Raw genomic sequence first — 11,900 nt, 5'->3', positions numbered from 1 at the left:
TCAACCCGTTTTCTCTAACTCACACAGCCTTACACTGAAGATTTGAAGGTGGTCACTAGAAGAACAAGTTTATACGAACAACAGATAGACTTAAAAAGTGGTTTTAAGCCAGGTGCAGTGGCTCGTGCCTATAATCCCAGCATTTTGAGAGGCCAAGGCAGGTGGATCACCTGAGGTCAGGAGTTCGAGACCAGCCTGACCAACATGGTGAAACCCCATCTCTACTAAAAATACAAAAATTAGCTGGGTGTGGTGGCAGGCGCCTGTAATCCCAGCTATTCAGGAGGCTGAGGCAGGAGAATCGCTTGAACCCGGGAGGTGGAGATTGCAGTGAGCTGAGATTGTGCCATTGCACTCCAGCCTGGGCAACAAAGCAAGACTCTGTCTCAAAAAACAAAAAAAAGTGGTTTTCAACAATGGGTGGCACTTTTTGATTGCCAAAATGAGTGACAGCACTGATGGCATTTAGTGGGCAAATGGTGTCACAGAGGCTTAAGAGCCCACAAAGAGGGCAAACATCCTATCATGCCAAGAATTGTTTCACCCTGAATGCCAACAGTGCCCTTGAAGAGAAACACTATAAAAGATGCCAGATATGAGAGTTACAAGAAATTCTAGGATGTGCTAGGGATATTCCAGGGAATCACCCTGGCCTTTACTCCCATAATTCAATCCTTAGGGTTACATGAAACTGGGGACAGATGGCATTTTATGCTTATTTCGTTTTTTCGACCTTTATTTTTTTTTTTTTTGAAGGGTGGGGGGTGTTTCCAGGAAGCTATTCACACGAATCTGAATAAAACGATGGCCTTCATCTTATATTTTATACTATATTAAATGTACATTTTGTACTATATTAAATGTATATATAGCATTTTTGCATCAGTTCTTCCCCACCTGGACTGCTCATTCCCACGTAGGCTCCCGCTCCCCTCCGTCCCTCTTCTCCGAGGTTTTCAGCGTTTTGCTGCCCACACAGCACAGTTCTCTACGGGAAATAAACCTCGTTTTCTTGATCATCTGCCTCCCCATTAGAAAGTAAATTCCACGGGCTGAGCGCGGTGGCTCACGCCTGTAATCCCAGCACTTCGGGAGGCCGAGGTGGGCGGATCACCTGAGGTCAGGAGTTCGAGACCTGCCTGGCCAACATGGTGAAACCCCCCCCCCCCCCCCCCCCGTCTCTACTAAAAACACAAAAATTGGCCGGGCGTGGTGGCAGGCGCCTGTAATCCCAGCTACTCGGGAGGCTGAGGCAGGAGAATCGCTTTAACCCAGGAGGCGGAGGTTGCAGTGGGCCGAGATCGCGACACTGCACTGGGGGACAAGAGCTAGACTTCGTCTCAAAAAAAAAAAAAAAAAGAAAGAAAGTAAATTCCACGAAAGACGGGCCTTGCTCGCCCTGCTCGACGCTGGGTCCCCAAGCCCAGTCCTGCACTTAGTGGTCGAAAGGAGGGGGTTTTCATACTATTTCGGGGGGGGGTGCACCGACCCCAAGAAGCCCAATCAGACGGGGTCCTCAATCCAGAACTCCTCACGCTGGCGCCGCCCGCGGAGGCCCGAGGTGGTCCGCGGAGGCCCGAGGTGGTCTGCGCAGGCGTGTTGCTGGCCCCGCCCGCCGGCGACGTCACGCGGCCGTTACGCCGCTCAGGCGTCTCGACGCGCGCAATTTAAAACCAGCTCAGGAGACGTCAAGGCAAGATGGGACCTCCCGGCCCAGGTGAGCCGGGCGGTCGGGAGGCGCGGCGGGAAGGGCCCCGAGCGAAGCAGTACTTCGGGCGGGCAGGGCTGGCGGGCTGGCCTGCGCGGGGAGAGAGGATTTGCTCAGCCCGGGTCTTGGCCCTGCGGCCGACAGCAGAGGCCGGTGCGGGGGGTGGGGAGGGGAGGGCCGGCGCGGGGCGGGCGGAACTTGTGCGCTCAGCCAACCAGAAAGTGGCTTCGGCCGGTGTCGGAGCGCGCGCGGGCCCTGCCTCACACTCCTCTGTTCCCTGGCGGGCGGTGGGGCGGCCTTCTCCCTGGGCTCCTAAAGCGTGCTCGGTGTCTCTCCATTAAAATGGTGATTTTCCTGGAATAGACGTTATTTTCAGGGCTTTGGAAGCGATGTGGTTACCGTTGTATGCTTAGCATGCATGCGTTTATTTTTGCATCTATTCAAAAGTACTGAGCTCTCCCGTTGGGCGAACAAAACTGATAATATCTCTATACTGTTGGAGTTGGGGAGACAGAGAGTAAACAAAAGAAATAATTACATATGAGGCTGAGTGCTGTGATTGAGTATAGCAGAGTGGGGGTGGCTCCGCTAGGGGTTCAGGGAGGATCTTTAGGCAGATACTAGGGAAGGTATTTCAGACAGAAATAGCAAGTACAAAAATGAGGCAGGGAAGAGCCTGGCCTGGCCTAGGACCTGACCAGAACATTGTGACTAAGCTTAGTGAGGCCTGACACGTAGGCAGGGTCTGGAGGCCTTGGGTAAGAGATTTGGAAATTGAGTTACATTTTGGACATGGTATGTGTGACTTACCGGAGAGAGACTCAGGCGAAGGGATCTATAATCACTTAGATGAGAATTTGGCTCTCAGGGGAGTTATGTGGACCACTCAGGGAAGTGACCCATGGATTGAGAAATAAATTTGGATACCATTATCATATAGGCCATTAGACCATAAAACCATGAGAACAGGTGAGAACACTAGGAAGGCCCTGCACATCTAGGACCAACATTTAGAAGCTGGATAGAGAAGGACGAGCTGGAAAAACTCAAAAGACAATGGTATAGGAAGAAGCCAAGAGTGTTTCAACAAGGAAGGGACTGTCAGCTGTTTCAAATGCTGCTGGATTCCAAGAGAAAGGCCAGAAAATGACCATAGGGTTTAGGCAACATGGAAGTTGTAGATGATCACGAAAAGATAGTTCTCATGAAGTTGGAATAGGAACCAGACCAGAGTGGGTTGAAAAATGAGTGGGAAATGAGGAAGTATACATAGGAAGTGTCTTTGAGCTCAGTAACCATCGGTTGAATGAATGGATGCATAATATCAAAGGCAAGGAGAGAAACCATGGGAAGAAGATTCGGAGAATTAAAGCATGCCTCTAATTCCAAGTTTAGTTTCTCTCTTAGACAAGGTTCTCCTTCAGTGCTTCCTATTTCTGTTAAGGTATCTTCTCCAAAGGTCCAGCTTCCTTCCTTAGCCTGTAGCCTACTGTGCTTACATCCAAATGCTGTCCTCACAAGTCCTCTTGATTCCATTTCTAAAAATGTCTCTTGCCTCCTCCCTTCCTATTTTTACTTTGTTTTTTTTTTGTTTTTTTTTGAGATGGAGTCTCCCTCTATCACCCAGGCAGGAGTGCAGTGGCGCAATCTCGGCCCACTGCAAGCTCTGCCTCCCAGGTTCACGCTATTCTCCTGCCTCAGCCTCCCAAGTAGCTGGGACTACAGGCTCCTGCCACCACGCCCAGCTAATTTTTTGTATTTTTAGTAGGGACGGGGTTTCACCGTGTTGGGATGGTCTCGATCTCCTGACCTCATGATCTGCCCGCTTCAGCCTCCCAAAGTGCTTGGATTACAGGCGTGAGCCACCGCGCCTGGCCTATTATTTTTTAGAGACAGGGTCTTGCTGTGTTGCCCAGGCTGGAGTACTTGGCTATTGACAGGTGCTGTCCTTGCTCACTGCAGCCTCGCTGAGCACAAGCAGGCTTAGCCTCCTGAGTAGCTGGAACCACAGATGCCTGGCAAAGTACCCCACTTCTCAATACCACCTATATCTTTCTAATTCACTCCCTCGTTCCCTGACTCCAACAACCTTTTTTTTTTTTTTTTGAGACAGAGTCTTGCTCTGTCCCCCAGGCTGGAGTGCAGTGGCTTGATCTTGGCTCACTGCAACCTCTGCCTCCTAGGCTCAAGCAATTCTCCTGCCTCAGCCTACCGAGTAGCTGGGATTACAGACATGCGCCATTACACCTTGCTAATTTTTGTATTTTTAGTAGAGACGGGGTTTTGCCTTGTTGGCCAGGCTGGTCTTGAACTCCTGACCTCAAGTGATCTCCCACCTTGGCCTCCAAAGTGCTAGGATTACAGGCATGAGCCACTGCGCCCAGCCTTGTTTTTACTTCCTATTTTACTGAAAAAAAAAAGCAAACAAAAGGGAACATCCCCAAGTCTGCCATTGCACCTGCTCCCTGCCTGCATCTGTGCCTGTGCCTCTGTCTTTTCTCCTGTTGCCGAGGATGGGCTCTCTGTGCTCTCTACAAAGGCAACCCCTTTACCTACTTGAGTACATTGTTCAGCAAATTTTACCTTTTATTTTGGATGGTCACTGTGATAGGCTGAATAACACTTGCCCTAAAGGTGTCCAGAACCTGTGAATATGTTATCTTACATGGTAAGAGGGACTTTGCACATGTGATTAAGTTAAGGCTCTTGAGAAGGGGAGACTATCATGGATCATCTGGGTGGGCCCAGTTTAATCACAGTGGTCCTTATAAAAGGAAGGTCGTTGGGGCAGAGTGAGAGCAGATGTGATGACAGAACAAGAGGTTAGAGTGATGGGGGGACAGTGAGCCAAGGAATGTAGGCAGCTCTGAAGCTGCAAGAGGCAAGGAACAGATCCTCCCGTCAAAGCCTCCAGAATGAGTGTAACCCTCTACAACTGCAAGAGAACACATATACATGTGTGGTTTTGTTTTTGTTTTTGTTTTTGTTTTTTGAGACGGAGTCCCACTCTGTCACCCAGGCTGAAGTGCAGTGGCGCGATCTCGACTCACAGCAAGCTCCACCTCTTGGGTTCATTGCATTCTTCTGCCTCAGCCTCCCGAGTAGCTGGGACTACAGGCACCCGCCACTGCGCCTGGCTCATTTTTTGTATTTTTAGTAGAGACGGGGTTTCACTGTGTTGGCCAGGATGGTCTCGATCTCCTGACCTCATGATCTGCTCGCCTCGGCTTCCCAAAGTGCTGGGATTACAGGCGTGAGCCACCACACCTGGCCACATGTGTGTTTAAACTGCTAGGTTTGTGGTCATTTGTGACAGCAGCCATAGAAAACTAATACAATCTCTTTGCTTCATTCTTTCTACCATGCCGAGGTTTTTTTTGTTTGTTTTTTTTGTCTTAAAAATTCCTCACTTCCCTTTCAACTCTCACCCTCTCATTTCTCTTCACCCTTTTACAGTAGAAGTCCTTGGGCTGGGCGTGGTGGCTCACGCCTGTAATCCCAGCACTCTGGGAAGCCAAGACAGGCAGATCACGAGGTCAGGAGTTCGAGACCAGCCTGGCTAACACTGTGAATCCCTGTCTCTACTAAAAATATAAAAAATTAGCTGGGTGTGGTGGCGGGCGCCTGTAGTCCCAGCTACTGAACCCGGGAGGCGGAGTTGCAATGAGCTGAGATCCTGCCACTGCACTCCAGCCTGGGCGACAAAGCAAGACTGTGTCTCAAAAAAAAAAAAAAAAAGTCCTTGAACACCTTGTCATCGTTTGCTGTCTCCCGTTTCTCTTCTCCCATCTTCTCTTGAACTATTCCAGTTCAGCTTTCTCCCTTACTACTGTAGGAAAACTGTTTTTGTCAAGATCACTAGTAACCCTAGGTTCTAAATCCAATGATCGGTTCTCAGTCCTCATCTACATAGTTTATCACATCCTCCTCCCCTAAAAATACTTTCTTCACTTGGCTTTTAGAATGCCACATTCTCCTGATTTTCTCCCCACCTCACTAGTTGCACATTTCCCAGCTCTTTTGCTGGTTTCTCCTTTATTTTTACTTATTTATTTTTTTGTGTGACAGAGTCTCATTCTGTTGCCCAGGCTAGAGTGTAGTGGCGTGATCTTGGCTCACTACAGCCTCTGCCTCCCGGGTTCAAGCGATTTTCCTGCCTCAGCCTCCCGAGTAGCTGAGATTACAGGCGCCCACCACCACGCTCAGCTAATTTTTGTATTTTTAGTAGAGACAGGGTTTCACCATGTTGGCCGGGCTGGTCTCGAACTTCTGACCTCATGTGATCCGCCTGCCTCAGCCTCCCAAAGTGCTTTCCTGCTCTTTAAACCTTTAAAGTGTTCCTCTACTCAGTTATTTAGTGATCTCATCTAGTATTATGGCTCTGAATACCCTTTACATGCTGATGACTTCCCAGTGTGTGTATCTCATCTGGAACTTTCCCTAAATTCTGGGATTAGATACCCACCTGTCTAACCCAGTTAGATGACTAATACTAATAAGCATCTTTTTTTTTTTTTTTTTTTTTTTTTTGAGACGGAGTTTCACTCTTGTTGCCTGGGTTGGAGTGCAATGGCACAACCTTGGCTCAGTGCAACGTCCGTCTCCCGGGTTCAAGCGATTATCTCGTTTCAGCCTCCTGAGTAGCTGAGATTACAGGCACCCACCACCACGCTCAGCTAATTTTTGTATTTTTAGTAGAGACAGGGTTTCACCATGTTGGCCGGGCTGGTCTCGAACTCCTGACCTCAGGTGATCCACCCACCTCGGCCTCCCAAAGTGCTGGGATTACAGGCATGAGCCACTGTGCCTGGTAGCCCAGGCTGTTTCTTAACTCCTGGCCTCAAGGGATCCTCCCACCTCCGCCACCCAAGGGGCTAGGATTACAGGGATGAGCTACCATGTCCAGTCTTTTTTTTTTTTTTTTTTTTTTGGTTGTTATCTTTTAAGTTAAGAGACTAAGCTAGTTTTCTTGAAAACTGTCCTGCATTCTAGATTTGTCTGTTTCCTTGTGATATCATTTAACTTGTTCCTCGACCCCTTGTATTTCTTATAAACCAGAAGTTAAAGATCTAAAGTTCTTTGGTTAAATTTAGGTTAAACATGTTTGGTGGAAATATTTCCTGGGTGATGCTATGAATTTCACATTGTGTCACATGAAGAGATGAGTAACTTTCAGATTGATTTTTAGTGAGGCTACATTTGACTGGTTAATGTGGTGACTGGTAGAGTTTTTATTGTAAAAGACATTTTTCCCTTTGTAGTTAGCAAATAATCTGGATGATTCTTTGGAACATTCTATTTGTTTTACATGTTTATGTTGTTTTTTCTCTGTCTGCTTGCCAAGATATGAAGGAGCTGGGATTAGAGCCCAGCCTGTCTGACTCTATAGCCCATACCTCACCCTTGTCTCAGCGTCTGTCTCTCTCTTGTCTTACCTGGCATGATGGGTTATGTATGTCTGTTGTCCAGTTTGTGAGCTTATCAGAGGCAGCAACATTATATCATCCATCTTTATATCCGTGCAGTACTTAAATTCACAATAGCTGCAGAGTGGATATTTGTCCCAGATTAGCAAAGAAGCATCAGAAACCTATGGCCTCCCCCCTGCACCTCCAAGAAACCCAAACTCTAGAGGTTCTAGCCATTAAGTATTAGAGTTGGAGAAGATCTCAGTGGACAATGTGTGGTGAACCTCCACCTCTGTGACAGGCTCAAGTCTTCTTTGGATATAGGAAATGTTCTCTTGAAGGTTTCTTGAGCAAGAATTTTGTTCCAGCACTGCCAGCCACAATGAATAACTCTTCTTCAGAGACCCGAGGACACCCCCACAGTGCCTCCTCTCCTTCAGAGCGAGTGTTCCCAATGCCCCTGCCCAGGAAGGCACCTCTCAATATTCCTGGCACCCCAGTCCTCGAAGACTTTCCTCAGAATGACGATGAGAAGGAGCGGCTGCAGCGGAGGCGCTCGAGGGTCTTTGATCTGCAGTTCAGCACCGACTCACCTCGCTTATTGGCCTCCCCCTCCAGCAGGTGAGGGGCTCCTGGGCTGGTTCTCCTTGAGGCGGCCGCCTTGATGTGGGCTGCGTAGGTCCAGGCATCTCCACTAAACTTCATGGGTCTAGGTTTTGAAAATTTAAACTATCATGGATTCTTGCCAGAGTTGTTTGTTTTTGTTTTCCATTTAGGAGTATTGACGTTTCAGCTACTATCCCCAAGTTTACAAACACGCAGATTACGGAACATTACTCCACGTGTATCAAACTGTCCACTGAAAATGTGAGTATCTGCTGGTTTATTATGGAAGATGTGATCCCTTGATCACAGGGGAAATCCAGCTATCTTGTTTCTGTAGAGAATGCACAATTAATGATGATAATTCTCCAGTGAGTCATCTTAGTGCTGGTGGTTTCCACCGGTAATGCTGGTGGTTTTACTGTTTCCTCTGGACCTGTGGTGTACCTCCTGAGAGGCTGCCAGCTATCTGCCTGCCGTGTATCTAGAAAGGCAGCATGGCGCACGAGTTAATAATAGAGTTCTGGAGCTAGCCTGAGTTGGAGGCTACATGCTTCTAAGCTGTGTGTGAGCCACCCAACCATTTTGCTTCCGTGTCCTTCTCTGGAGAATGGGGGTACTGCCTGCCTCATGAAGTTGTTTGAAGGGTGAGTCCCTTTGTGTGCAGTGCTTAGAGTAGGGCCTGCACACTGAGCATTCAGGAATTTTGTGCTGTCATTCCCTAGCCTTGAATATGAGGACATGCCTGTGAGGATTTGGCTCTTGACAAGTGTTTTTGGGAAGAGAGATCAGTGACAATACGTGGGTATTCCTATGTAAAGACTTAGCTTCCTCTGTTAAAAGAGGCATTATTTACATGAGTCTAGGCTATAAATAACAATCCTTTCTGCAATTTTCTGTTTTCAGAAAATCACTACCAAGAATGCTTTTGGTTTGCACTTGATTGATTTTATGTCAGAGATTCTTAAACAGAAAGACACCGAACCAACCAACTTTAAAGTAAGAAGGATGTCCACTTTCTCTTGCATCTGAATTAAATGACGATGATTTCTACTACTTGGCATAACACAGTTGAATTCTGCAAATACATGAGAGACTTCTCATTTAGATGTTATGTTAGTTAATTTACTTTCTTTTCCTAAACTGATGAAATACGGAGAGAATATATATTCTGTTTATTCCCTATCAGTCATAGAGGGATCTTTGTCATTGCTTCCTTGGGGCAAGTAAATATTTTGTGAAGCTTGCTGTGTTTTACCTGTTCAGAAGTTCTTTTTTGTGCATCTTTGTGAGTGTAGCTCTGATCGTTTGACTAGGTGGCTGCGGGTACTCTGGATGCCAGCACGAAGATCTATGCCGTGCGTGTGGATGCTGTCCATGCCGATGTATACAGAGTCCTTGGGGGGCTGGGCAAAGATGCACCGTCTTTGGAAGAAGTGGAAGGCCATGTTGCTGGTAGGTGGGTAGGGATCTGGATTTAAGTGGCTCTTTTTAGGGCATACCAGGTAGTTACTTGAGTAATATACTAGAAGAAGGTCACAAGAAATCAGTGATCTCATTTTATTGAAGACAGGGCATTTTTAGAACCATATATGGTCTTACATGAGAAGATACTCAAACACTAAAGTTACATTTCCTTGAAAAAGAGAAGGGCCTTATAAAAGCATTTATATTTTATTTAGGCCAGGTTGTGTAAACATCACCAACTAAGGAACTTCTGATCTGGGAGTCTTTGGAAATGGACTTGCATGAGAAACCAAATCTAAGAGTTTGGTTTCTCCATAAGTTGCAGATTAAATATGCCTGATGTTTTGAGAGAACTGCATGTTTTTTTTGTTTGGTTGGGGTTGGAGTTGTTTTTTTTTTTTTTTTTTTGAGACGAGGCTCACTTTGTCACCCAGGCTGGTGTGCAGTGGTGCGATCTTGGCTCACGGCAGCCTCTGGCTCCCAAGTTCAAGTGATCCTCCTGCCTCACCACCCCAAGTAGCTGGGACTACAGGTGTGCATCTCCATGTCTGGCTAATTTTTGTACTGTTTTGTAGAGACGGGGTTTTGTCATGTTGGCCAGGCTGGTCTTGAACTCCTGAGCTCTAGCGATCCATCTGCCTCAGCCTCCCAAAGTGCTAGGATTACAGGCATGAGCCACCACACCCGGCCTCACGTGTTTAAATTACGACAGGTTTTGAAGAACTTGAGTTAGTAAGTTCACATGCTTCAAAGCAGCCCTTACAGTACGCAATTGTATTTCTCCTTTTAGATGGAAGTGCTACTGAAATGGGAACAACCAAAAAGGCTCCAAAGCCAAAGAAGAAGCACTTACACAGAACCATTGAGCAGAACGTAAACAACCTCAATGTCTCCGAAGCAGATCGGAAGTGTGAGGTGAGGAACTGTGTGCGCAGTGTGGTTTCTGACTAATTCAGAACCTTAGGGGCTGAGACTTGGCAGGGCTAAGGCTGCCTTGCTGGTATGTGCCTGTTTAAGCCTCAAGGGAGTAAAACATTCAACTGATATCTCTGCATTATCATCTTTTAGCTTGACAGTAAAGACTAAAAGTAAGTCTCTCAGTGTTTCAGAATGATTGAGAAGGAAGAGACTGCAAATTGCTGAGAAATCTAATTGATAAAAAATTAATTTTATTTCCTAGTATATGTAGCAGTGGTTACGTTAGCTAACATTTAATGTACACATAGTGAGCACCATGTGCTTCCTTAAACCTGTAACCTGTGTTAACTCATTTAATCCTCACAACATTCTTGTATCATTTTAGGAAGAGGTAACTGAGGCACAATGACTTGCCCAAAACGACACATCTAGTAAGTGAGCTAGAAGTTGAAGCTAAGTGATCTAACTCCAGAATCCTAGCTTTAAATCATCTATCTAGCAAATCCTAAAGAATCTGCTTAAACAAATGGTACTGGAGGCCTCATCTATAATTAGCACAGTTAATTTAAAGCAAACAGGTATTACTACAATTTTATTTTTTAATTCTGCCATTAAAAACATTGTTTCAGTGAACATTGTAATGCATATTATCTTTGCACTCGTATAGGAGAATATCTGTAAGAAAATTCTGAGACATGGATTTTAAGTTGCCCTCAAAAAAAAGGTACTAATTTACTCTCCCACTAGCAGTAGACTAGATTACTTCTCTCTCTTACCTCCACAACATTCATAAATGGTAATTAAGGTCACAAAATTGGAATTGGTCACCAAGGAAATGAATGTATGTGAGAAGAAGACTGGGAGTTCCTTTTCCCCAATCTTAGGAGTTCAGAGAGCTGAAGAAACATCCAGTGGGTAGGAGGAGAACCAGAAGAGCGTGGTATCCAAATGAGAAAATATTTCAAGGAGTGGGGAATGATCAACCATGCCAAATGTGGCAACCTGAGGCCACTAATGAGCTTGGAGTGGGGGCCCCTCTGGAACTCAAGCTCAGACCTCCAGGGAAGGACTTGGCTGGTGCTAGTGTCCCTGAGTTTGAGGGAGGGGATTGTGTGCCCAGCACCCAGACCCTGGAGCGGGGGCATGCTGGCTGGTGCTGGTGTCTCAATAAGGCTGGTTCTGTGAGTGTGAAAATCTGCCAGTGGGGTTCAGCTGCTGCTACAGGTGGGCTCTGCTGCAGCCGGGGTGGGACACTGCTGGGTGACGTTCTCCTAACATGCAGCCTGCAGAAAGGAGCAAGTGCCTTCTCTCCCTTGGAGCCTGTAGTCTCCCTCTAGTGCCCCTTCTTGGTAGAGCCTAACAGGGAGCTGCTGGCAAAGCTGAATGTCCCAGATCCCGCATCACAGCCGAGGAGAGAGGGTAGGCTTACAGCTGAGAGGCAGTAGCTTAGTAACTGGCACATGGTGAAGTGTCATGAGGATTACTGACAAAAGACTCTCGAGTGGGGAGAGAGAGAGATATGTATAGAGAAAGTGAAAACAAATATGCAGAATGCTACCCATTGGGGAATCTAAGTAGAAGCTTTATAGAGATTCATATTACTGTTTCAACATTCTTGTGGATCTGAAATTTTTTTATGATAAATGGGAGGAAAGGACTCAAAACACTTGAATATAGGTAGTTGTTTTGAAGAGTTTTGGTATAATTTGGAGTAGGGATAGCAAATGGAGGGAAAAGTAAAGCCAAGAGTTTTGATTTTGTTTTTGAATGGGAGAAATGACAGCATATTTTGTTGA

General features: G+C 46.4%; 1 protein-coding gene across 10 annotated transcripts in view; it reads left to right on the top strand.

Annotated features, from left to right (window-relative positions):
• The first annotated feature begins 1,550 nt into the window (after nucleotides 1–1,550).
• Nucleotides 1,551–11,900, top strand: part of NCAPH (non-SMC condensin I complex subunit H) — a 63,084-nt gene continuing 52,734 nt past the window's right edge. For 2 of the 10 annotated variants that reach the window (XM_055241300.2, XM_063617683.1), the window contains exons 1-6: nucleotides 1,562–1,717; nucleotides 7,485–7,737; nucleotides 7,893–7,983; nucleotides 8,626–8,718; nucleotides 9,036–9,174; nucleotides 9,977–10,101. In XM_055241300.2, the coding sequence (XP_055097275.1) occupies nucleotides 1,699–1,717; nucleotides 7,485–7,737; nucleotides 7,893–7,983; nucleotides 8,626–8,718; nucleotides 9,036–9,174; nucleotides 9,977–10,101 (720 nt within the window). In that variant the 5' untranslated portion in view covers nucleotides 1,562–1,698. Of the gene's footprint in view, nucleotides 1,718–7,440; nucleotides 7,738–7,892; nucleotides 7,984–8,625; nucleotides 8,719–9,035; nucleotides 9,175–9,976; nucleotides 10,102–11,900 lie in introns of all 10 variants that reach the window. The other 8 variants (XM_063617686.1, XM_055241302.2, XM_055241301.2 and 5 more) reach the window with 7 other exon arrangements.

The sequence above is a fragment of the Symphalangus syndactylus genome, chromosome 14 (assembly GCF_028878055.3).
Source record: "Symphalangus syndactylus isolate Jambi chromosome 14, NHGRI_mSymSyn1-v2.1_pri, whole genome shotgun sequence".
NCBI classification, from domain to species: Eukaryota; Metazoa; Chordata; class Mammalia; order Primates; family Hylobatidae; genus Symphalangus; species Symphalangus syndactylus.
Note: the sequence above shows the minus strand (reverse complement) of the source record. Positions and strands in the feature narration are given on the sequence as shown.